The 27,505-nt window shown below is 36.0% G+C and overlaps 1 protein-coding gene across 4 annotated transcripts in view; it reads left to right on the top strand.

Annotated features, from left to right (window-relative positions):
* Positions 1 to 27,054, top strand: part of Nha1 (Na[+]/H[+] hydrogen antiporter 1) — a 171,294-nt gene extending 144,240 nt beyond the window's left edge. For all 4 annotated transcript variants that reach the window (XM_076523728.1, XM_076523729.1, XM_076523727.1 and 1 more), the window contains 2 exons: positions 4,422 to 4,586; positions 22,637 to 27,054. In XM_076523728.1, the coding sequence (XP_076379843.1) occupies positions 4,422 to 4,586; positions 22,637 to 23,164 (693 nt within the window). In that variant the 3' untranslated portion in view covers positions 23,165 to 27,054. The remainder of the gene's footprint in view (positions 1 to 4,421; positions 4,587 to 22,636) is intronic.
* The last annotated feature ends 451 nt before the right edge of the window (positions 27,055 to 27,505 follow it).

A 27,505-nucleotide genomic window follows, 5' to 3' on the forward strand; every position in this document is an offset into this window, starting at 1 on the left:
TACTTATTCAAACTGTTATTTCAGTTAGTGTTATATGTTTCATTATACAAGAATTTATATTTTTGGAATAATGTTGATAATAAAATGTCGCATAACTTTAACTAATGTTTATTCCTGCTGATCATATATAAATCTTGTGTAAGTGAAAACACAGATATTAGTATATCATTGGTAAATTTATTTCTTTGATACAATATTTATACATTTATACTACGTTTCTCTTGTAAAATAGTATTTCGAAAAGCAAAATGTCTCTAATGCCATCTAAGTTGCTTTTTTTCTGACAAAATGTGTAGCTATACAAAAATTTCTTTCATTTTTAGTGAAAATTGACTTAATGAAAAATAATAATTACGTAATTAAAATGTTTGTCAAACAGGAGCACTAATTCTAACAGCTTTTGTGCAACTATTTCTGTCAGGCTTACCAGAATTAATTAATTTCCGGTTCTATTTCGATCTCAAGTAATTTCACAAATAAAATACGAACAACCCTCAAATAACACGATCAATACATTTCGAAAATAACCCTAAAATTCATCGGTGTCACACGCCCAAAATTTTGTTAGAATAGAGAAAAATAATTCTATTTAGAATCGTTGAAAAAGAAAGTTTGAAACCATGCAGTTCAATTACGTGTTATTCGAGGGTCAGCGCAGGTGTAACGATTCCTCGTGAAACTCGAGGGTCTGCGACGTGAATTTGCGAATTGTCGCGAATTGCCGAATTCGTCTCGCAAATGCGACACGGCTATTGAAAGTCTCTCCGGGAATGTTTACTTATTCACGCGTGCAAACACGTACGCGATGTCCGCCGCAGGGACGCAATATTCAGCGACTTATGGCAATATCAGCACGCGTGTAGGAGAACCCGCAAGATCGCATGTGTGGCCATGTCGACTGATCGCCGGGAACACGTGCGGGTTACGTACACGTCTCCTTGATTTGTGTGTCTACGAAAATTTCATAACGTCCGGTGGCACAACACATGAAACCCTGCGAAAACTGCAGTCGGCGCATCTTACGACCCTCGGGCAAAATGCAATCGAGTTTATTGCGACGTGTAGGTACTCTTATTTAAATTCGCAACCACCTACTTGAACATTGAACATTATACGAGCTCGCTCGGTGATAGTCGCCAAAATGTCTCTTTCAGTTGCGATGCTGTGAGAAATATTTCACGAATGCATTGTTATCGCCACGTATTTTCAGTGCACGTACCGTGTGCACTTTTTGCTTATATCGGCGAGTTTACGTTAAAAGGGTCAATTTCTAAATAAAAGCCTAGCTACAATGAATCGTCGTTATTTTTTAATGAAATATTAACTTTTATGAATTGCAAATACACATTTAGTCACACTGTAGACAATACTGTAAGTCTATATCCTTTTTAAGCGATATTCGACTCACAAAAATTAAATTAACTTTGACAAATTCGATAAGAAATATTTTGTACATTATCTGAAGGTCTTCTTACAAAGCAAAGCAAATCAACGAAGTGAAGTTGGATAATTTCAACCGTTGCAACTTCGTGGAAAAGAGATCATAGAACAATTTATCTGGGCTAATTCTAAAGTGTGAAAGCTAATTCCAAAGTCTCTGCATTCACACCATAGAATTGAATCTGTTTTGAAACCACTTTATATTAAATAACAAACTGAAATACTAAAGTTGTTTTATGCTTCAAACAATTTCGTAAATCCGAAATACTCCGCAGAGCTTAAATAACAACTCTTAAACCATTCACATACGATTTAATGGCATCGTTTTATCACACTTCGAATCGTTTCAACTTTATTCCAAATTTCCCAAAATAAAGTCGATTTCAGTTTCCTCTTCCGCTCCTTAATATAAAGAGGTCTTCGAAAAGATTCCATTCAGGGATTTTAAAGTGGAGCCTTGACCCTTTCGAACGAGGTCGGATAAACTACCTTACGATTTTTTTCCCCACCACGAAGTTACAGTTCCGAGATCGTTAATCTTTCAGTGATACGGTGATCCGTTAATTTTGCTCGGTTGATGAAGCCGGGGATAAAAATCTCGTAGCGCCGTAGACGCTGTAAAATCGGTGACGGGGAGAGGGTGGTCACAGGAATTTCAATATTGATGAGGAAAGTACAGGAGAAAACGTCGTATCAGAAAATCCCACACGTCCCTTTATTCATATTTCATCGTAGGATGGAACAACGTTTCCTCGTTCGCTCTATGTACATACGTGCCTCAAAGTTTCCTCTGTTCATCATCGATTCGAAACGACCCGAACGTGCAGTTACTCGCGAGTCTGTGTACCGTGCGAAGTACACTTCGGATAAAGTTTGCTATCCGTTTCCTTTTACACGGGGATGAAACCGGCGAGGCGTCATCTTGTAAGAACTTATTACGCGCAATCGAACCGCGTTCCCCGCCGATTTATCCTCGATTTCGTACAAAACCATTCTTCCGACGATTCCATCCGGTCTCTGATAACTGCCAACTATTTTGATAATCAATCTGTGTCGCGCGACGATAGAAACTTCGATGCGCGACACTATGCTGTAAGATGCTTGGACATTGTTCGAATGAATTATTTAGAAAATGAACGGTGGAATAATGTATTATCTTATCAGGCTACATGTTGTCCGAAATTATAATATATTAGGTTAACTGATTTAGTCTTTAAATAAATAAATTATTCGGCATGTAATAGCTGTAATAATACATTGTTTTATCTGGCTGCATATTATTTGAAATATTGATATGTCTGGTTAAATGTTCTTTGCATTAATTACATGTTAGGTTATTTAGAAGTATAAACAAGCTTTATCTAGACTTTCGTTATTTGGTATTTATTTGTAATAGGTTTTTTCATTTTATCTTTCACTTGACTCAATACGTTTTCAAATAAAATCTCAAATGCTTTCTACTTCTGTCATGTCAACATCGTCAACTGCATCTGAAATGCAGATTTCCATATTATGTGTGTGTATTGCAATATAGATTTACCTCACTACGGATGTTTCCCTGACGAATTTTTTGATGGAAGAACTTTTTTGAAAGCGAATGCGATGAAAATATAAATGTTCCGGTAGTTTCAGTTAATCGATCAATTTAGTTCAACATCTTATGTCTAATCATTTCTTATTTTGGTTGTGCGAAACATTTTAAACTACACATTTGGAGTATAAAATAACATTACTTTTCATATGCAATTCGTAGAATGTTAAAGTATATATATATATATATATATATATATATATATATATATATATATATATATAAAATAAGTACTTTATTTTAATGTATATAAGATTTTAAATTTCGTCGGATTAAGTAATGCAGCACACAGGATATTTGATTAAATCTTTTTACTGCGAATACATTAAGCAACAAAAGAATTCTACTATTGTGCTTCTTCGAGCAATATTCTTGTTCGTGTAACAAAGGTATTCTGCTCATGTTGAGAGCAACTCCTGTAAAAAGCCGACAATTCATCCGTATTCAAATCGTGCCAAGTTTCCCAAATGAAACTGTTAAATACTTTTTTGATGTTAGAATATGCCTCGCGTAGTAATTTAATCTTCTTCTGCGATCTCGTCTAACAATTGATCATGACTCTTGGCCATACACTATAATTTACTCTTTTTCGCATTTATAAATTCGTTGCCATCACGTCATTCATCTGTGTCTACATACGTCTTCTTGTGAATCCTCGCTTTCACTTTCAGTGACACAAATTCTTCGCCTCTTTTGTACTATGATTTTGCTTCCACTACTAAAATTTTTTTCCAGATGATAAAATATTTAAATTGTCTTCGACTATATCAAAATCAAATACGTTTTTCACTTAAGCTCTAAATTCTCATCATAACATTTTACTTTCCCCATGTTTTTATCGATGAAAGAAGCGTTAAAAAATAATTCAACTTTATAATACATATATAATAATGTAATATATATAATGTTGAAGTTATAATAATATTATATATTTATATAATAAAATAATATATATAATATTATTATTATATATAAACATAACTTCAACATTATTGAAGTAGCGCTTCGTCAATTACTAAAGATTATAAGTAAAGAAGCAAACAGCTAAAACATTGTTCGAACCACAATCGTGTTAGTTCCAAATGTCTCCGTTGTGGAGCGAACAGAGACGTTATTAGATTCCGTGATTTAAAGGGAGTTTTTAATTTCGTAAGAATGGGGTCGATTTCAATTCGGAAAAGAAACACAATGGATATTGAGCTACGGAAACGATATATTCATTGGGACGATGCCGTAAGGTTTGCCGTGCGGCGAGATACGGCAATTAACAGATCTTATCTGGTGGCACTTAGGAGTATCGTTAGTCAATCCGAAATTCAATAAGGTTAAACCACGGTGAAGCAAGCCCCTCCCCGAAGACCGATCTAATCGATCTTTCAATCTGTTACAGCCCTTCATGGTGCCCTTGAGAGTGCTGATGTTATTAAGCGGCGGATTGCTGGCAGTGTTTGGAAGTGAGGCGATCGAGCTCGGCGGCGCTGGACCCTTGGCAGTGGTTGTGGCCGCCTTTGTTAGCTGTTACTTCTGGCAGAAACAGGGCTGGGAGGTCGACGAGGTGAGTACATTTTCGCTTTTCGTAATCATTCATTTCGCTAAACAACTAGTTATCTCGCGACCGCTCAGAATTGTTTCAATTTGCGCGTGAAAGTTGACCGAGGGAGTCACGCATTCCTGACTGGGTGGTACGTCAGAAGGGTGGCTCGGCGTGAAATCATATCAAAATTTCCTTCTTTAAGCCTTAACTATTATTGCCGGTCTGCGAGACTGCTACTACTTGCTTATTCATTCTGATTCATAATTTTTAATCATAATTCCAAGAAAACTTGTAGAAAGAGGAACGTTTTTAATACACTGGCTTCTATTCAACCGAACTTGATCCCTTCATTATTGATGTGCAAAGTAAGAACAATTGACTTCGATTCTTCATTTAACACTTTCATCTAATATTCAAAGAAGATTTGATATTTTTTTTCATGGGAAAATTTAAATCGATAAGAGAAACTTTGAAATTTACCATTAATTTCTTAAGAAACGTTAATTAAATTGCTGAAGTTATTTTTAATAGTGAAGACTCCCGAAGTCCGTCAACAGGGCACAATAATTGGCTCCACTGCTGTAGTGTCGTAAAACGTAACAGCTGTAAGTCCTCGAATAAATAGCATCGCAGTTCTTATTGCACATTCTCTTGTAGTTCAAGTTGCTACTTGGTAACGCTGTTGAGAGAACAATAATTAGCATCGGGAAGGGAAACCAAAGCCATTCGCCACCTGTTTCACATACATTTTAGCAAGTTTAGTCTTCTGGCGACGATGCATTCTCGTAAGCGCGTTGAGAAGCGAAACGTCTAATTTAACCCCGGTGTTATATTGCGTCCAAGTCAGCGTTTTGCAGGCTGTCGCTTGTTGCAGAACTTTAGTCGGGTTGGAAACGCGGTGTGCATCGAAGAAGACTATTTTCTCGCTCTTAGCGTTTCAGTCAACATCTCGAAGATAGGTTGTTCACGAGTTTGATGAAGTAAACACTGGAAATGCAACTTTTACGCTTGTTTTATCCTCGGCTGTTCCAGTTAAATCCGATCAATGAAATTAGTTTCAGTTAATAGAAGCGAAACGTAACAATTGTGTGGCCGCACCAGAAATCGTCGAAGTGGCTGCAATGGGGACGATAATCTACCCTGTAGCGAGTTAACGTTCATTCCTGTTGCTAATTAACGGCATTTTATTCGGGCCAACTGTTGCCACGGGCGCGTTACCCTCGATTCGAATTTCAATAACTCGATTAATTACTTTACGGTGCGCTTTACGAACCTGTACTGCTTCGTATGGCCTGACACTTGTTGTAATCCATGACAGGGATTCCTTGTGATTAATTTCCGATACCTTGTACCGATCGATACTGTTCCCACTGTACCGAATAAAACAACTGTTCTCTTTTGAATCACCTCAAACTATTTTAATTCTCAGTTATCCCCTTGCTGTATTTTCAACGTTACCTTAGAGCAGGGGTGTCAAACTGAAAAGCTAACTTGGGCCAAATAAACGATGCTTAACTTTAGGTGGGCCGCAAAAAAAAATCAATGTTCATAGAAACAAATATTTTTATTTTGACTAGTACATTGTAATAAACATATATAAAGTTAAATTATTGTTTACGTCCTGATACTTGACATCTCTTCTCTGATACTATCTTTCCTATTTCGTGAGAAATTTTATTGGTCGAGACTACTTTCAAAATTTCTAATTCACATTTCTATTTTATTTTTACTTTGCATCGGATATATTGACTGGGCCGCAAAAATGTTCATCTCGGGCCGCGAGTTTGACATCCCTGCCTTAGAATATTTATCGGTCGGTTTCGATTTTATATATTTTCGTATCTTACTGTTCATGAAACAGTGCTAAAATAATATTTCACGTCGCGTCGTTCATTTCTGAGCGTATTTCGATCTAAATTAATGTCGTAGCGTAAAATTCTTTGAATTGGCAGGTCTCGTCTCGAATAAATAATTCAACGTCTTTTCAGAAATTGCATGACTAGACAGCGGATTTTATGCACTTTTGGCAAAAATAACTAAGTCAAATATGAAACTGTGAAGGCATTAAATGAATTTAAGAATATCCTCGTATCATTTGTGACTTATTAAAATGATAAAAAGAAGAAAGATGCAGCGACGAGCGAAAGTGTCCACACACCTTTTAAAACGGTATAACTTTTTCTGAAACTCATCTAAATGACTTGAACTTTTTTTTGTGAATGCTAGAGGGACTAGTTCACTGTACAAAATACTTTTATTTAAATTTTACTCCTACAGAAAATTCTCCTCAAAAGACTCAGAGCTCGGAATTGCAGACGGTAATCGCCAGACACTCAGACACGATTCTTCGAACCTCGTGGCTTGTTTTTATAGAAACCTGGAGCAATTGGCAAAAAAAGGCAGCAACCAACATGCCGGTGCATATTAATATAAATACACAGTAATGCTAGAATGTGAAAACGATGACTTAACTATTTTATTTCAAATCTTTTGCCACGATTCGGAAGCCACATTCGATGGCAATGTGAAGGCCACGCGCCACGATTCGACGGAGATTGATCACATACCTTTTTATTACTTGTTTTTCTTACTCGACTCACATTCTAATAAACCATTTTGGTATTTCCGGGAGAAACTACCGTACTTGGAATAAAAAAGAATGTAAAAGAACTCTCGTTTTCTCATCTTTTTATTTGAGTCTATAATGAAAATTTATAAAATGCATTTGGAACTTCTCGGTAACTTGACGCATAGTCAAGCTACAGGTCCTAAAACACGTAAAAATTATCAGTTTTTGATTGAAATTTATGAAGTACTGCGATTTACAAAAAATTTCAAAATACTTTAGGTCACTTTTAAAAAAGTTATACAGTTTTGAAAGGTGTGTGGACACTTGTGTGTGGACGAACTTACGATTCTTCCAGTTAACTTAAACAATTTTTATTTTGCGTAAAACTCCTCAGTCTAGTCATGGCAAACGTTTCACAAAGCTTAAGAAATTGTGCACGTTTTTCTCTTTTGTCTTATATAAAATCTTAGTTGATCATAGGTCCTTAGGATTTCTCACGGAGCGGTGCCAGGATTTTCAGAGAAGTTGTTCTATACAGACTTATTGAACAGAAAATTTCGATAAAGTTCACGTTCCGGCCGCACACCAGGTGGTGCTCTTAATAGAATAAACGAACGTCCGCTTGATTCCGTGTACTGTACACATGCCTATAAAAATCGACGTCCGGGCAGTCCGTCCGGAATCGTATTATTTCACCCGTTTGAATCGTACGGTCTCGTGTTCGGGAGCGTTCCCTCTTTTAGAGACCATCCGGCCGCCGAGAAGTAATTTACCTTAAACGTACGCTTACCTTTTTATCGGTTGTAAACCGATTTATCGGGCTGCTCTATATACCGGTGTATTTGTTTATGAAATTCTGTCGGAATGCGCACCGCCAGTTGTTACGTCCGTGCAGCATTTATCGTCGCAACTCACTCCCGTTTTATCGTAGCTACGTCAGTTTTACGGGGTACTAGTAGAAATTGAAACCCATCAGAATTTTCACCGTCCCTCCGCCGAAACGAGACGCTGGCCGTGGACTCCCCGCGAGCGTCCCCAGGTTTATAGAATAAAAACCGTTCGGTTCTCCTCCATTTTGCCAATTTCTATATTCCTGCAGCGCGTGTCCCAAAAGTAAATTCCAATTGCCTCTATTAAAAGGAAAACAATGAAATTCTATCGTTCAAGCAGTTTGGTGACTCTGGATTCTATGCGATTCGATATGCAGCGAGAGGGAGATAGGATTTATACAGAGCGTCTCCGAAATCGCGGTACAAGCAGACGAGTACCGATTCTACGTGGACAAATAAATCAATGAAAACAAGTAACATTTTTTTTGTTTGAGTCTCCCCTTTCGAGAACAATAAATTTTATAATTCGTCAGCGAATGTATACTTGACTTTTGAGAAATTTCCCATAGGCTACTCTAGAGTTTGTTGTTTCTTCATCGAGATTTCGTCACGTTCAATATTGTATTATCCCTGCTTGCAACATTATTTCTAAGACACCCTGTACAAACCAGGTTTGCCTACACTTAGAATTGCACATAGAATCAACTGAAACAATGAATTTACTACTTTTATTTTGAGGATGACTGCTCAAACTGTTGCAAAATAATCGTTGATTAATTGTAGGGCACTCAAATAACATAACAAATAATCTTCAGTTTCTAAATACGTTATTTGAATAATTCTCATGTCTGAAATAATTGTATGAAAATCTCTTGGTGTCGTTTCTGTCACTCAAAAAGAATAAAATTGTTGAATTTCTTTTGAATATATACACAATTGAACGTGCAACGTTCTCGTTTTTATAAAATAGCCAATGAAAATTGTTGTCCAAATTCACGGTTATGTCACCAGAAAAAAACAATCTGGAGCAGAGACACATACTTGTGGATTATTCTGTGGCTGCTATCGCATTTTCTGGAGGCTATACAGATTTTCCCCGGGTTTTGGAAGAGGAGGAGCTGAGAGCACAGAGGCTCTAATTAAATCCCCAGCGTGGTTGCATTAATCAGTAGTTAACCGGCACATGGGGCATCGGGAAAAAAAAACGAAAATTCTATGTTTCCACGAAGAGTGCAAGTTTTTTAATCAAGTTCCTATCAGAAGTTATTCGAGGCTCCGTTGAGCGTAATTTCGGAGGTACACGTGTCGAGCTTCGAACGCGATATCGAAAACCGAGTTTCTGAGCTAGACATATGCTTATTCTACACGCTTATTAAACGTTCCCGAGCTTTGATTACCAGCCCACCATGTAGGAAAGCGTTAGAGCACTGAAGCCTTTGATATTAAGGGGTTTCATATTAGTTTCGTTTCTTTTCTTTATTTGCTATCAAATAGTCAGTTATTTAAATTTTTAACTTGTTTCTTCTCTTCTATAAAGTCAATTTTCTATAATCTGCTATTCTATGGGCAAATATAGTATTTGAAATTACGAATACTATGAGTCAAATGTGAAAGATTAGGATTTCAGTAATAATTTTGTTTAATAACGTTATTATACTTTGAATTTGAAATGTATTTTTGTTGCATTATATTGAAGGAACTGAATGTCCCTAGGATTTTTAGAACACCATAGAGATCAACTAATATTTTCTACGGTACACTTTATTTTCCTATGGTAAACTTTCCAGTTTCGGTTCCATTAATTACATATATGATATTGATATATGATTTTCGTATTGTGGGTTTTCATTTTTTGGTTGAACGTTCGATACTTAACGTGTTAAAAAGAATAGATTTCTCTGCGCATAGAAAATAAACTCAAGTTCATGTTTTCTCAAAATCTACTATCATCTCCAAAGTTTTAGACCGTCTAGTACCAGACCAGATGTGCATTTTAGTCAAATCGAATTTTGAAATGCTTAAAAGGAATAATTATATAATCTTATCAGAGAGTATGTAGACTTTTCTCAACATTGACTTTCAATCCAGATGATATTGTCAATTCTGCTGTGGGCTGATTTTCAAAAAATCTTTCGCCGAAATACGACCTACTATTAATAGCAAACGTACACGAAATGCCATCGACCAAGTAGTAACAGAGGAAAAGGAATAAAAATACTGGAAAACGTAAATTTACAGGATAAGCATTTTTCTTAAATCTCGCCAAATCAATTTATTAGTCGTACCAAACTTCGTTAGTCAGCATATTTTGACCATCTATACCAATAAAAAAATTGTTCTAATTATATATTATGTATAAAAATATTATCTCCCCACAAATAAACAAATTGTTTTAATTTTATTTTTCGCTCACCAAAAATGTATACGTAAATATAACGATTTAAATATAAATATAACGGTTTTATAGAGTTTATATAAATAAACCTCGTTAATTCTTGCTGATCCGAACTCAATAACATTCTAACAAAAAGTAATAGTTTTTAAAATAATGCAAATAGGTAAAACATTGTTTCATTAGATCGTCTTAGAAAATATCGGTGAATACTACCAACGTAAATATCCATGAAACAAGATGGGCTGTAAGTGTGACATTGTGTTATTGCGAATCGTGAACTTGGGTTAAATGTTAATTAGTGAGTGTAAAAGAACGTTCGGGGCGAATATTGCGATGCGAGAGAAGGAAAACAGTTGAGTGTAGATGGTTTATTGATTGTTAATTGCAATGCATGCTGAGACGATGTTAAGTTTCATTGATTAAATATTCATAGCTCGTTGTTGTTTGATTTGCAGCATCGTAAATCCAACAACACGCGTATGAGAGATAATATTTCATGTTAGGGCGACTCACCCTTTGTTTTCCGACACGGTTTAATTAGCTCCGCGGAGACACGGCGCATCCTTAATCCAGTTCGCTGCATGTTTCGATAACGCATGAAGACAGAATTATCAGTCGGACGTTCTGCGAATGATTTCCCCCGGATCCTAAAAACCACAAGCCAATTACCAGCGTCGGTAAATGTTTATTAATGTCACTGGCACAGTCGGTTTTCTCGATTTAACGCTCATACGCAGTATCAACAGCGGCGTGTAACCGCCGTATAAAGGATCACGTAGCTCATGATACGGGGATCGCGCGGAATTAAATTAAATAAATCAACACGCGGCAGGATACGTTACGTAATCTCGATTGAAAGTAAACAGGAACGGTAGACGCGGACGGATTCGACGAGCGTGACCCATTTAAATCCGTCGGAGCCCCTCGTACCCGAATTCGTGGGAAAACAAAAGTGTTTAGACAACGTTCCCCAGTCCTCGATGAAATACGCGAGGCGTATCCAGAAAAAAATTTAAGTAACCCTGGAACTATCGTACCCTAAATGTGACTATTATACAGGGTGTATTCAAATTGTCGTATTTCCGAGAAATGGGAAGTTCCTAAAGTCGTTTTAAGTAATTTTTTCCTTAACGAAAATGCAATCCATGGATTTGTTTACGAGTTATTGACCAAAAACACTGACCAATACGAGACGAGCTCGGCTGCCGCGAGGCGACCCAGCCAATGAGCGCTCGAAGCCCAATTCCAGTTATTAGCTCGCGCCAGTTGATCTCGCCATTGGTGTTTTCTGTCAATAACTCGTAAACAAACCCGTGGATTGCATTTTCATTAAGGAAAAAGTTACTTCAAGCGATCTCAGAAAACACCCTACATTTCCGGATTACGAGATGTTTAGTATAGAGCAAAATTAAATCTTGCGTTTGGTTTCCATTTAAAATTAACAAAAATTGACCCTAGCATAAAAATGCTGATTTCCTAAATACAATTAGGTTTGGAAATATTTTTAGAATACCCTGTATATTGATTTACTACACTTACCGTGGGTTTTGTGCATCCGTGACTGAATATTGATTTGCTACTTGCTATAATTATTAAAAGAAGAATTAAGTACCTAGCTTCCTTCGGTCACTTACAATTGATGCAGAAAATTTTGGTTTCGTATAGAAATCCACGGTCTATTTATAACAATGATCATTATGCAATTTTATATATTTACCTTATTTTTCAAATATTCAATTGTAAGTAAATTATCTTTCACTGATTAGAACATTCATTGTAGCAAAAGTAAACTAAAAATGCTATTAATTTTTTATTTTATGGATGCTTTCTTGGATTTAACAAATTTTCACAAGGCATAAATACGTAAAAATCAGCATTCTAATTATAATGTACACAGTGTTTTAAAATATATAGGCATACAAAAATCGCGTTATAAACAAATTTGTTTTTGAATTTTTTTGTTCGGTTGCATTTCGTTTGTTGACTACAAATAAACGATATCGTTGTTAAAAATTGTGATTTAATCTCAAATTGTCTCTCATTTATCATCGCCATTTTCACATATTGAAAATATATTTCATAGATTTGTGTCAATTATATACATTCTGAAAAAGAACCGAACAACGGGAAACGGACGACTTAAATCCTGTATAATATTTATGGAGTTTATTCGACGCGAAAGTTCCAATAAGATCAACTGTTCAACAAATCTACAGTTGGCATTCGAAAATATTAATAAAGATTACGTCGACAATCTGATAAATTATATTCTGCACGTTTCGATGCAGTAATTCAGAAAGCGACAGTGTCAAGTATTATTTTTGACGTGTCCCTTATTTATTACATGTATATAAATTGCGGATTTTTATGCACATATTACCATAAAAATGGCGAAAGGTCTAAATAAATTCAGTCTTGTTAGTCTCATAAAGCAGCCCTCGTGAAACATTTTTAGTACTCCGTGGTTTCAGTGTTAAAACAATAAGAGAATGACGAGGGTCGCGAGGTTACTGCAAGATTTAACAAAATATGTTCGAGTATTCCAAAATGAGGACATTGAATACGAAACACGGGAACATACTACGAAAACGGGGTTCCGTAATAGGTATACGCCTGTACTTTATTTCATTCGTATCATTTTTTATTCATATTAAATAAATATTGCAAAGTTTATTACGGTATCTAGAAATATCGACCTATCGTACAGTAGTATAAATATTCAACAATAACCCGGGTATCTCTATGAGGAACTTCTATATTATGTTACCGTTTTATATAACTTTTTATCATTATATAAACATTCATTTTGATTTCACCGCGAAAAGAATATTTTCATTAATTGTCTATACATTTTCTACTCCCTACTCTTCCCATTCTTTTCTAATACAACGGTACCCCGTTTGTTGAACAAACGTATATCAAACTTTACTTTGCAATTTTAGTATATTTCTGATAAAACTGTAGACTCGGAACAGATATCGATAGGATATGCGTCAAATAACGACGATCTATTCGCGGATATTGAAATATTTAACCGGAAGCAAATACTATTTCGAGGAGAATGTGCAAAAGGGTACGCGGTTATTGAAGGAACATATAACAGACTTTATCGTCCAATTTTTATATCTTTTCGATAACGAAATTGTAGACTCGAAACAGACGTCGATAGGAAATCTGCCAAATAACGACGATCTCTAGCCGAATATTGAAATATTTCGCCGGGAACACAAAATATTTGGAGCAGAATGTGCAAAAGAGGTAACCAGTTAGTGACGTAAGGGTTAAACTGCAATAAAATCGATGATAATCTTCCCACCACCTGAAAAGCGTTTCATAATAGGTGCTTTCACTTTATTGAAATTGTTCGAGAGCTTCCAATCCGCCTAAAAACATAAAAGGAATTGAAAGCACCAAGTGTATATGCTTGATAAAAATGGCCGAAGACCGGCCGGGTTTGTCGTTCGACAGAGGAAACGTTTGAGGAAGGATGTTAGCCGTTTCAGTTACCGTTCCGCTACAAGTTGGGTCCGTACAGGATCCCCGACCCCCGTTCATTCCCTCGCCGAAACTCCATGAGGAACTAGCAACGAAGTTTACTGCCATTTACGTGGCTACTAAAAGCGTGGAGCACGGCGGCGGGGGACACCGGGGAGGGTCACCGGTCGCTGATGCATCCAGCCCAGACACACGAATAGACGGCTGCATTCAAATGCGACCCCCTTTATGCGACGAAGATCCGCTTCTCGAGTTTGACGAATTCTCGGCGAGTCGCGACGCCCCTGTTGCGTCACGGTTCAAGTTTTCGCGATGCCCCGTACGCTGGAGATTGCGAGTACAACCTAACACCGCTTCCTAACAGTCTTCGTTAATGCTTTATTAAATGGAATCCTCTTTGCGAAGTGTCGGGAGAAATTGACTTCGACATTGAAGCCACCGTACGGGGTTCAAATGATCCAGTTTAAATCTTTGCTTCTCTAGGAGTTCTGTGAGTCATTTCCGTCTCTTAACAGCCTTTATTAATGTTTAAATTCTCATTATGAACTTATGTTCTTACCATTACTGAAATTCTCACGATATTCATGCGATGAGTTGTGGAATGTGAGAGTTATTAAGGCTATGACTGCCGCAACACTCATATGTGGGTTACAGAATTGTTCAAAAATTGATTTTCACACACGCTAATCCATCCTAGTTTCTCAATTCTATTAAGATTTGCAAGAGGTAAGAATGCTAAAAAAAGTAACTGATGTCATATAAAAAACTTCGCTTTGCAATTTTAATTCAATTGAATTAAATACTTCAATTTTATGAAACCCTTGAGCTTCTTGGCGCGGTCGTCAAAGCGTTAATATGAATTTATAGACTTATTTATCGAATAATTCAAATTTCGTTATGAATAATTGATCTTCATAAATCTTCGATAATTATTTATCAGATATGATTGATTTCTTAAATTTAATATGAACTTATACGTACACTTATTTGTAAAATCTTCAATAATTATTTATGAATTGTGATTTAATTTTTTATTTATTTGTTCAAGCACGCTTTAAAATAAAAGTTGTGCATTTAATGAACGCGTTGTTGGTGATTTTTAGTCACACATTACTACCATAACCTCTTGTATTGTACTATAAAAACGAGTCTAACTCGTGATGAAGATTTTATATATAACTTACTAAACTTACGAAACTTACTAATTTATTTCTTCTGAACCTAAACAAAATTTGATTCTTCTGTTATCAAAGTCTGTTCTATGAGAGAAACTATTATAAAACAGAAAGTGTTAGCTGTGAAAAAAATCGTGATTTAAGAGGTTAACAGACCTCGTTAATGTTTTAATTCAGTCTATGATCCTACAATTATTAATATTGTTAAGATATTTTTATGGAAAGTTGTGGGACACATTTGTTTATTCGAGTACATGTTAAACAATCATACATTTAATGAACGTATTCCTGAAGAATTGTGCAAGACTTCACAGCCTGCTAACACAACCTTCTTTAATGTTTTAATTCCCTCTAAATTAATGCTTCTACGATTATCGCATTAGCCTTATATAGCTCATTCGTACACATGTCTCAATAAAAATTGCGTCAAATATCGTTAATTGTATAGATAATTACCCTTGTAATTTTCACAAGCAATTAAAAGTGAAACGTTACTTTGTTTGCGTTAACATATTGGCCATCGCATCAGTCATACAATATAGATCACGCTCTGCTTCGACTAGGTTTAGAAACAAATTTGTATTGTGAAATAGTCGTGCACACTAAATTTCATTAAAAATCGTAGCATGTAAGAGGATCAAACAAGCAATTGCACAATACTTTGAAGTTACAAATCTTTTAAGCAGTTTGATAGTTTTCATACAAGTTATTAATGCCGCAATCCTAGGTTAAAAATCTCTTATTTACTAATTTGCCACTTTTCAAAATATTTTGAAATATTTGAATTATACATATACCTTTTAAGCACAGCTAGAATGTCTACATACTTCATAGAGTTCCAACTGCAATTCCATTTATTCATTTTCACTTATTTGTAAATGATTTTATTAATTTTAAGCTTCTTTTTTCCGGATGATCAAAAATGTTAGGACAATTTAACTAAGGAGGGCGGAACACGTTTCCATTATTAAAAGGAAACCGATGAAAAACAATCGTCACAACGTAAATTACAGTAAATAATAAAATAAAGTAATAAAAATAAGTAATAAAATACAGTAAATTCTCCCTAATTTTCCTTCAGTTTGTCAACAAAAATTAACAATTTGGGATGAGGAGATAGGATTATTCGAGCCTTGCACTTCGTTTTTATAATTGCTAACAATCGGCAACTACAAAAATAAGCCGCGAGACTGGAATAATCGTATCTCCTCTTCCGAAATTGTCCATTTTTGTTTACAAGCTGAAGGAAAATTGGGGAGAATTTACTGTACTTCGTGTTGCGTGCATGACTTGAAGACTAAAACGATGATTTCCATATTGCATATTTACAGTTTACAGTTATAGTTTATAGTTATATTAGGTTCATTGAAAACCACTGCTGCCTTACCCCGAAATCTTATCAGAAACAAAAGATACTCGAAAACACCGACAATTGTTCGAACTTTAATCATTAATCTACAAGTAATGTTCTCATTGAAACAAAAGCTTCGCGACGAAAAGGCATGAAATGAACTTAAAGAACAATCGCGGTCCAGCGGTTATCGTATTCGACGGAGGGTAAACGCGTCGCACGAACAGGGGGAGAGGGACGTGAAAAAAAATCTGATCGTTTCGAACTAGTAATTAACAGTGCGACAGGGTGCAGGGGAGGCTCTTTTCTATCAGTGGATAGGTAAATAAACGATTTTCCACGATAATGCTGGAGCATATAAGCGGAATGGGCGGGGAGGACGGCGCGACGCGATCGACGGAGAAAGGGAGAGGCTCGTAATTAAGTAGTGGAGGTTATATAATGAAGTTCGCCTTCCTCGAACGGCGATCGATTTCATTAATTATACGAAATACCGAGGGTTGCTCTGGTTACAGGTCGCGCGCGCTGAAAGCTCTCGCAGAAGTGCTCCAGCTAAGACGGAGCCGAGAGGGGAAAAAAGGGAATGGAGGGCAGAGGGGTGGCCGACACGGTGGTCTGGAAATATTCGAGGTGGTCGGAGGGAGGGGGGGGTGCAAATGCGTGGAAAAGGAACGGGGAGAAAGGATCTCGCGATTCGGTCAAATGAAAAGAACTAGCAACCCCTAATTAACTCATTCGATCGAGACGCGTTAATTAATGCCCACCGACCGTACAAACGATGCAATTCAATTACGCGAAATCAACTGCGGGATTGCGATCCGAGGTTCAAGAGCGGACACACGGTGATTTCTGGAGCCTAGACGATGCCAATTTAAATTCGCTATTGTCGGTTTCAGCATCTCAATCGATTTTTTCTTTTTTTTTTGGATAATCAAAAGCTTCTCGGCAGCGCGTACTCTGCGGCGCACAATGAAAAAAAATGATTCAAGAGTGCAAAAGTAAAAAAGTCGAACATGGAGAAGGAATTTAATACTATTTCTTCCGTCTATATATATCCGTAGAAGTTCAGATCGACAGTGAATTATTTTATATTTGATAGAAAAACGAGAGCACTATTGTTTTATTAACATTTCTATAAAATGTCGTTAATTGTTTCATTATATTTTGTTCAATACGTAAATTCTTTTTATTTACCTTTCTACTGGGGTGAAAAATATATTGATACCGTTTTGGCAGTTTGTCTATCAGAACACACCTTAAACAAATTTTTCAATTTAAAAATTAATATTTGTGAATGAACGTTACGATTAGTAATCGTTTTTACGTACTCACAATTAGTAGGTATAGTAACTGTTTTCTTTAGTACAAAAATGCAATATTTTAATACAGAAGTCTTACACGCTTTAAAAACATATGAAGCCTGTACAAACAGAAATCTTTTGATTGATATCTTTCGTTTATAATTAACACGTTGAATGCCACGGGGGTCACCGGTGACCGCCACTTAACTTGGCGGTGACGCCAAATTGATAGAAATATATATAATTTAAAACAAATGTCAATATCTAAAATTTTGTATTATTGCCGTCGTCAATTCAAACAGTGACCACCGTCGCAATTAACATGTTAAACATGATTATACACTGTAACTTATCTATTGCAGATAATATTTCAACGTTATATGTATCACATAAAAGAAAATTCATCGTGGCGCCGCGGACAATTTCTGTAAAACCGGCGTGGCATTCAACGTGTTAAAAATCAATTGGAAAACTGACGTTGCTTTTAAATTAATTATTAAAAGTTTACGTGAAAATTTCTGCAAATCGACCACGGTGAAAATACTAATTTTCAGAAACGTATAAAACTGCTCACTAACGGTTGCGAGCGACAAATACGTGGTAATTACCATAAATTTTGAAAGAGTTCTCGGGATTTCTTCTCAATATCGTAAAGAACTTGTTCGGTTAGTTAATATTTCTGTATGAACAACAGAGTTGTTCTCGATTTATGCGGGGCGTGTGCCTACAATGGCTGGTAAACTGTGGGCTCGTTCGACTGAGAATACAATATGAATACAGGCAATTAACCAATCGTTATCGAACAATAGCTACACGCGGTATTGTCGAACCGACTGGAACGAAGTAAGAAATGCGAAATTCTGCGAACGCGTACGGTCTAATTTAATGTTATTCCAATTAGACGAAAGCGTGAAAAATTGTTAGAGAAAAGTTCCATTAATTGTCGTTAGCGATAATTGCATAGCGGATTCCGTACATTTGCACCGTGCAAACGTGTACGAAACACGGCGGAATAAAAATATTAATTACTACTATGCTTCGCCTTTGATCAAACGAACCTTTGTACCAGATAAATCTCGGTTTAATTAACAAAACTCGAAAGTTCTCGGCGAAACAAACGCTCCTCTCTGGCGAATGTTCGGATCGGATGCGTGCGTAATCGATATTCGCGAGAAAAATGCATTCGATCGCTATAAAACAGAACGAGAACGTCCAATCGCCTACTTTATCGGTGGTATTCACCGTAGGAGGGTTATTATACTTGTTCTAATAATTCGAGAACGTACGACAACGGCGACAGCGCGTCGGTGGTGGTATTAACGATGTTGATTTATTACGAGAAAGAGCGAGCTCGTTGCGTCAGGGTTATTAACTATGGCAATATCCACGGTAAAATATTAATGACGTTGGCAGTTCTTCCCGGGGTTTGAAGAATAACGGTGTCGCGACGAGCGGGATATCGTATGACACTACTATGCTCGCAGACTCACTCTCCGGCAGATTTATTGGATTTTATGAAAATCAGGAGGAACATCGATTTCAATATTTACTGCTTACTAGAAGAGAAATTGGATTTATGAAAGTTTTATTGGCCCTTTGACAACGAATGCTTTTTCACGTCTATGGAAATGGCGATGCTTGAATCCAGTCAGACAGTTGTTTGTCAGCTTTTCTAAATACGTTATGGAAGTTACTTTGTCCAGCTTTATTGACCATCTTATTGCACTAGCTGAAATAGTCTTTAATTCAAATTGCAAAGGTGCATGAATACGAATGCGGCTCATTACAGGTGACTCTCGAAGTTCTGAAATCTATCACTTAATGCTCCATTTCCAATTTAAATTATTCGTTTTAGCCTGCATATTACAATTTTAATTATACGACTCGGGATCTTTCAGAAATTGAAAAACTCTCAAATGTTACCCGGTGAAGAGTTAAAAATCTCTGAAATATCATTCGGTAAAGAGTTAAAAATCTCTCAAATGTCACTCGGTGAAGAGTTAAAAATCTCTCAAATGCTACTCGTTGATTTTGTGATAATCTCTGATAATCACCGGCGAAAGTATTAACACGTAAAAATGAGCAACGCTTGCATCAGATATATGAAAAGATTCAAATTGCGATGAAAACAAATTACAACAGGACTCGAACCCTCTGTAGAAGTTTCAAAAAGGGATATTGATATGAACTATCGACGCTCCGTGTGAACTTTTATTTCGACGATTTTTTACGATACGATCGCTCACACCATGTCACCGCTACAACGGCAATGCCATCGCGTAAGAGGATTAGTTCTCGATGAACTGTTCGTGTAGCGTTCATGTTTGAAAGCAAGTACAGCATCGTCGATCGAACAGCTAGGCCTGGAAATTAGAATTTGGATTTTAGACTGCTTCGTCGATCACCTCTATGCGCATACCAATCGGTAATATAACTGAATATCGCTTCCTGAAACTCGCCATTTTACATTGTTCATAATGAATTTAAATATTATTTTTAAAGTAAAAAGACAAGACAAACTATACTAAATATTAGGTACAATTTATGCAAAGCAAAAAATTATCATTCTTTAAATAGATATTAGAAAAAATCAATATTTCAATTCAGTAATAAATTAAAATAATTATAACACGGACGAATTTATACCGTAGGTCAAGATCACTTATTGATCTTAGATTTATTGGAGTCAAAATAACGTAACGAAAGATTAAAGATGGTGCAAAGTGCATTTCTCTTCCTTTTCCTTTCCTTTCCTTTCATGTTGTAATACTGCTTATGTATAGTAGTTCATTATAGAACATAATTTCAGTTCTTTCATGTTATATACAAAGTTCTTTTTACAGTGTGAACGGATTAATAAAAATACGGAAAAAGAAGTAGTCACAAATGAGAAATACTCGCGGTTAAGTAACATTATATTTTTCACACTATATTTATTCAGAAGCAATTTAATTTACTGAGAACAATCTGTTACATATTTCGTACTAAATTTCATAATAATAAAATTATAAAGTGCCACTCATTTAAAATCACCATTTGAATCCCACAAATTGAGAATTTCTTCTTTCGATGCTGAATAAATTGAAACTAAAAATAAAACGATTTGCAGTATACCAAATGTAAAAACCAATTTTCTCTAAACTTTATTTTACAGAGTACTTATTACACTACTTCTAATTTTCTGTAATGTAAATATTTTTACTATATATTTATAATAAAATAATAATATAATATATTATATATTTTTCTGCAAATAACGCAAAATAACAATTTTGTACAGTGTAAAATTTCGATGCACACGTTTCCCAGTTTTACAATGTATTATCGAGTGAACTTGTATTATCGTGGTGGATAATAGAAATAAAATTGGTGACTAATTAATAGAAGCTAATTGCTACGCAGACAATCCAAAAGGCTAGCTGAAATTTAACTAAAACCCATTTCGTTGGTTCCGCTTCTGTAACGAAGCTCGCTGAAAATTGTCGGAATTAAAATTTCAAATACCAACACAGAACTAATATATTCATTCCACCAACATTTCCGTCCGCAATGCCCAAAAATTTAGTTCTCTGTTTCGTAGCGAAATTTAATAATCGCGGTAGAACAGTGAAACGTGCAGCGTCGAGAACCAACTAAAATTAAAATAATAGCAATCTTCTTAATTACAAGATACAGTCGTTACCCGCTACAAGGAATACATTTATTTTTCCTTAAATTTTCCGAGCAGCTGCTGCGAGAATCCGTCCCGAAATGGGAATTCGAATAACAGTAATTCGTTTCTATTTTTACCACATCGGTTTACAATAAAAATTGTTATTTCTATGAAAAAGAATGATCTACATTCCTCCGCTATGAATTATGAACGAATTAATAATGTTACAATTTGATATACTTTCAAATAGAATTTGGTAATTATTTATTAATTAATCGATACATTTCATTAAATCTCTAGACATTGTATTATGCTTTTCATATCGAATAATATATAATTAGTTTTGAATATATTTTCATTATATTCAATTTAGTACTGTCGCTCTGCGGTATTGTGATTACAATATTGTGTACAATTATGAATTTTTGGATGTAAAGAAATCGATACCATTTCGTATGAAATAATGAGCTGCATCGATTATTCAACAGAAAATTACATATTATTAATTTTATGATAATTTTTTTGTGTTATTTTTTTTTACATGACCTTAGTGCGTCTCTCTACTTGTAAACAGATTTATTACGACTCTGTCAGAACCGTTCACTTCCTACATCAAAGTAAAGGAGCTCGAAATAAGCATTTTAATCAATGAAATAAATTTCTTTCATTCATTATATAATATTATAACTAGATCGCAGATTTTATGTACGTATGACAAAAATAAATAAGTCAAATACGAAACTGCAAGAGCATTAGAAGAATTATTATTAATAGAGAAAATATTAATAACAGAGAAAAAATAATAATAGATATAAATAATAGAAAATAAATATTATTAATAGAGAAAAGACATTGTCATCAATCTTATGTTCCTTATAATTAATTTACGCAGTCTTTACTTTGCCCAAAAATTATAACAGAAATCGCACAAACTCCAAATAAAATCAGTCTTGTCATTTTGACTACGATGGGCCTCTTACAATTGTTGTTTCGTTCGGAAAGTTGTCTCGTTCTTTCACGAGAAAACGAAAGACGATTTTTTAATGTTTAGAGTAAAAAGAAACTTTCTGACATTTTTCCGTTAGCTCGTGCAAGTTTTGTTTTTTATTTGGAAAATACTGAATCCAGTGCTTTCTTGAAACTCTTGCGAGATTTTTTTGAAAAACGAACCAACTTTCCGAACGAACAATACTTTTCAATATTTTTATCTGGCCCGCTCAATCAGATTCAATTCAATCGGATTCCCTCCGTCATCAACACGAAGTTCGTTATTCCAGTCTAACAGTTAATCATTTAATTGCAGAACCCAGTAGCGACAGCCTTCGAGATTTTCTGGATGATCTGCGAGCCGATCCTGTTCGCAGTAACGGGCGCCCAGATAAAAATCGACGAGCTCGACCCGAAAACAGTGTACCTGGGGATCGCGTGCCTGCTGACAGCCATAGTGATCCGAATCGTGACGACGATCCTCGTAAGCATCGGCTCGAAGTTGAATCTCAAAGAGAAGATCTTCGTGGCGCTGGCTTGGATGGCGAAGGCGACGGTGCAAGCGGCTCTGGCCCCGACCACGTTGGACAAAGTCAACCCAGACGACCCCCAACAGGTGTATTATGCCGAGACAGTGATGACAATGTGCGTGCTGTCGATTCTAATGATGGCCCCGTCCGGTGCCGTGATCATTATCCTGTCGGGCCCGAAGCTGCTCACGAAAACCACCACGCCGGTCACGCCTCCGGAGGGCTGGAAGACGCGGCGACCCTCTATGCGCGACATCTCCATCATCAACGAGGACCCGGATCTCGAGGAGACCGCAAACGAGAGGAAGCCTTGAGGCAGAGACTCTTCCCGCCGAAACGTGACCGTTTTCCCTTATTTCGCTCGAGGCTCCCGCTGCCTAACCGCGGGGACTACTCGAGGAATCTCCGTCAGGGTCTCCGGTGTTCCATTTTATTCACTTACTCCAAATATTCGCTGCTAAGCCGATCGTTCCGTCATCGACCGGAACCCTGGTCCGTTTTTCTTCGGGACCGTTGTGTTTGTCGTGGCTCGCGGAACACACCAGCGGCCCGTGTTCCTATTTACGGTCGGGAATATTGATTAAGCTTGTGTGGGACAGCCTTCGGTGTCGGAGATTTTTGACAGAGGAATGAGTAGACACTGTTTGATTGGGACGACTGATTTTTATATCGAACTTAAACCGTGCCTTAATGCGTTAACTGTCGGACCACAGCCTTCAGGAATCTTAGGGGATGGTCAGTGTAAACGAAATTACGTTGGAGATTATTAGAGTGATCGGTCCTTGGATAGTTTTGTCAGATGTATGTGTTAATTCGTGGCCTCTGCAGTTGAACAATTGTAACTTGTTAGTGGAAATCGTTTTTGATATATCAACTTTCGAAATGAGGATTTTAGTAAGGTAACGTTGATGTTGATATACGGAGTGTCCCATAATTATGTTAATTCCCGGAAAGGTGTGACTCCTCAGGTCATTTGAAGTAACTTTTCCCTTAGCGAAAATGCAATCCGCGGCATTGTTTACGAGTTATTAACGAAAAACAGTGACCAATGAGAGGCGAGTTTGGCTGTTCCGCTCATTGGCTCAGCCGCCGCGCGTCAACTGATCTCGCCTCTCATTGGTCACTGTTTTTCGTTGATAACTCATAAACAAAGCCGCGGCTTGTATTTTCGCTAAGGAAAAAGTTACTTCAAACGACCTTAGAAATCACCCGTTTCCGCGGTTATAAATGTTTTAATTATAACATAATTATGGGATACCCTGTTTGCATATCATATATTGCATCTTACATAGTAGAAGATATTACGATATATTATAATATAATATATTACGATATATCGACTGTTTAAAAATATATTGTTGTAAACGACAAACGAGATTGTAGAAAATAAAAAAACCATCATTTTTCTGGTAAGACATTAGTTACGCGCGAATGCGATGAAGAGATTAGGAAGAAAATTATTGAGATTATTCTCAAAAGATAGGTTAACGAATTAATTTTTACACTTAATAAGTTCATGCGGCTGTATTACGCAAAATTAATTTTTTATTGATTCATTTTATTTGCAAACAACGGTAGAAAATGATGAAGGTGTGAGTATTGCTGAAGCGAAGAATTGAAAATCATTCACTGTAGGATCGTAAAGAGATTGATAATTGTGGAGCTTGGTGGAAAGTTGCCAATATCGTACAATTTATGAAATTTAAGAAATAGTGCATCGGTAATAGACAATCTTCTTTTATGAATAATAATGGTGGACTATTTAGTGATCATCATGATCCATATATGAATCAGATAAAGCAATGAAATCATGAAGGAAATTATTTTGTCATAATTATTATTATTTGTCATAATCTAAAGCCAGGAACTGCCTTGAAACATATTTAGGCATAACATAAAATATACGAGATTGATGTAATGTATAAGGAAATCTAATTAAAACGTTATATCATTCAATATCAGTTCAATATAATATTTTCCACTTAATTAAAAAAAAAAACAAAACAACATGTTATAAATAGCTGTTATAATAGTTTTATAGCTGTTATGAAAATCGTTTTTAGTATGCAAGAAACAGGCTAAATAAACTATCTTCATCAATAAATGGTTTACATAATAATTAACAACAAATTAATTATGATTTATATGATCAGTACACATCTGGCAACTTTCTTCTACACATCGCGAGTGTTAAAGGCATTATTTCGTCGAAGAAAGGGAGAAAGTATGGAAATGGAAATTTTTGGTGAAAGGATCGACGAATACGATAGACACGGTGTATCATTGGAGTAAGATAAACGATAAGATTTGTATATAGATTTTAGTTGTTTTCACATTGTGTATTCTAGCAATGATTTAGACTTGTATTACTTCGTGCGTCGAGCATGCGTTGTGTACTTTTTGTAAAATTCTTCTGGTGCTGACGATTACAATTAAGAAGAGAGATGGACGAATGAGTGTACCGTGTGAATATTTGCACATAATCCGTGCATGTATAATAGAATGGAAGAATACAATACCTAGATCCAGAGAATTAATTAATCGATTGGTAGAAAGATCAGTCGAGGTTCATTCGTGCGCGAATTAATCGATTTGATTTTAATTGGCCTAGAAGTACTCTTGATTTCGTTTGTCTGGTGGGTGAGAGGATGACTGTATAAGTACAGTGTGCTGCTGTTATAGTCTAGAGTCTACCCTACGATAAGTATTAAAGACGATGATATTAGTTACCCCGACGCTGCTGTGCATTTAATATCCTGATTGTTACTATGAAATTGTAGGAAAACAGTGAGAAATGACGTACATATATCTGCACGATGTTTCAAACAATAAATCGTGCAGACGAAAAGAAGCGCGGATTGTTAAATTTGAATGTGAAGCGAGACGTTGCGTTCGATAGATAAAAACTCTTTTATAATCTCGCTGTAAGGAGCAGACGCGAGAAAATAACATGGCCGTTCACCTAAGGCGGGCAAAAACGAAGACCCAAGGAGACAGGAAAATTAGTGGCGGCAAAAACGACTTTTGCAAACCGCGAGTCTTCGAACCGGTAACTGGCGCAGATATCCTCCGATATAAAGAAAAATGAAGGCAATAAAACAACAGAGAGTGAATTGGATTCGTTCCTTTGGACGATATGCAAACCGTTCTAAAATCGAGAGAAAATACGACTCTCGTCGAACAATTTTCTGCAATACTATCCGTAATGCGTGAGATACGCGTTGGTAGAAATTCCTGGTTTTATCAATTTGTCCGAAGGAAAAGGCGAAATAATAGATTCATAACTGTCTACATAAATGTCTGTGCATTGAATTTCAGATTTTTAACAAATTATCGATATTTGAACTGTTACAATTTCAATAGTGTAAAAAAGAGTCATATCATAATAAATCTGGACATTTTTTAAAACTTGAAGCCTCTACTTTCATAATCCATCCTTCAGTTCTTCGTTTACGTCCTTAAAATCATTATAAAAGTTTTTTCACGAACAAACGGACCACGGATTTTACGATTGAAGCTTCTCATTTACAATGACCCTTTCAAAACTTGGTGTACGATGTGTTTCATTGGCCGTTTGATGAAACAGAATCGAGGAATAAATTCGATGTTACTGTAAAGTAGGCAGTACAGCTTTCATTCGAAGTTTAATAGGGTGGCGAAAATAAATCCTACATCAAAGTTTAAGGGGTCATAGGTGAAAGGAAGACTTAAATCTTGATATCGATATTAGGAACAGTCGTGACAAAAATTTTCCAGTGTATTTACAGTGGAAATGTCCGCAACATTTTCTAGATACCGCATGTCGTCAGATTCCCACCTGTTACGTTATGCAGGATCATGTTACAGAAAAATGAATAAAGCATTGCGTAAGTAGAAGCTTCACGCTTGAAAATCAGCCCAACTTCGTTGCTACGCGATACGAAACAATTTACGAAATTATAATAGTTCAAATATTGATAATTCATAAAAAATCGGGAATAAAGTGTACGAATACTTTTTACAGTGACTGTATGTAGGTAAATGTACAAAAATTAAAATGTGTTGAAATGATAAAAAATTAGAAAAAGTCAAAATAGTTCAGAATGGGTAGGTATCCGATATGGAACGCCTTGAAGATCTGTAAAGAGGATCGCGGAAACTGTAGTTTTTGTTATGCAAGTGGATATTTTTTAAATAGATGATACGAATAAACGAATATATTTTATTTTCTGGAATTCATTGCAGCCTTCAGCGTTTCCTACGTGTAAAGAGATTCGTGTTCGTATTTAAGTTTTTTAATCGTCGCCGCAAAATGGGTATTGCGCATTATTTACACTTTTTAACAAGGCAAGAAATTACTAGTTTTGCTAACGAGAACTGTGATTTCAACAGTAAAATATTTGCTGAAAATGCGAAACGCACAACCAATACTTTCTATCCGTTTACTTGACTCTCGGCGCAGAATTTAACTATTTGATTTACATACGGGAAATTTTTGCTTGTTGTGAAAAATAAAAACGTTCCATGTCCAATAACGAATGCCCAACTGACGCTCAACTGTTGACACAATCTGCTACTCCTAGAAAACTAGTATACACTACGTCACAGGCAAAGTTGTACACCACGTATAAAAGTACATCCCACACGATGAAAACAGTCTAAACATATCTCTATAG

The sequence above is a fragment of the Megalopta genalis genome, chromosome 7 (genome assembly GCF_051020955.1).
Source record: "Megalopta genalis isolate 19385.01 chromosome 7, iyMegGena1_principal, whole genome shotgun sequence".
NCBI classification, from domain to species: domain Eukaryota; kingdom Metazoa; phylum Arthropoda; class Insecta; order Hymenoptera; family Halictidae; genus Megalopta; species Megalopta genalis.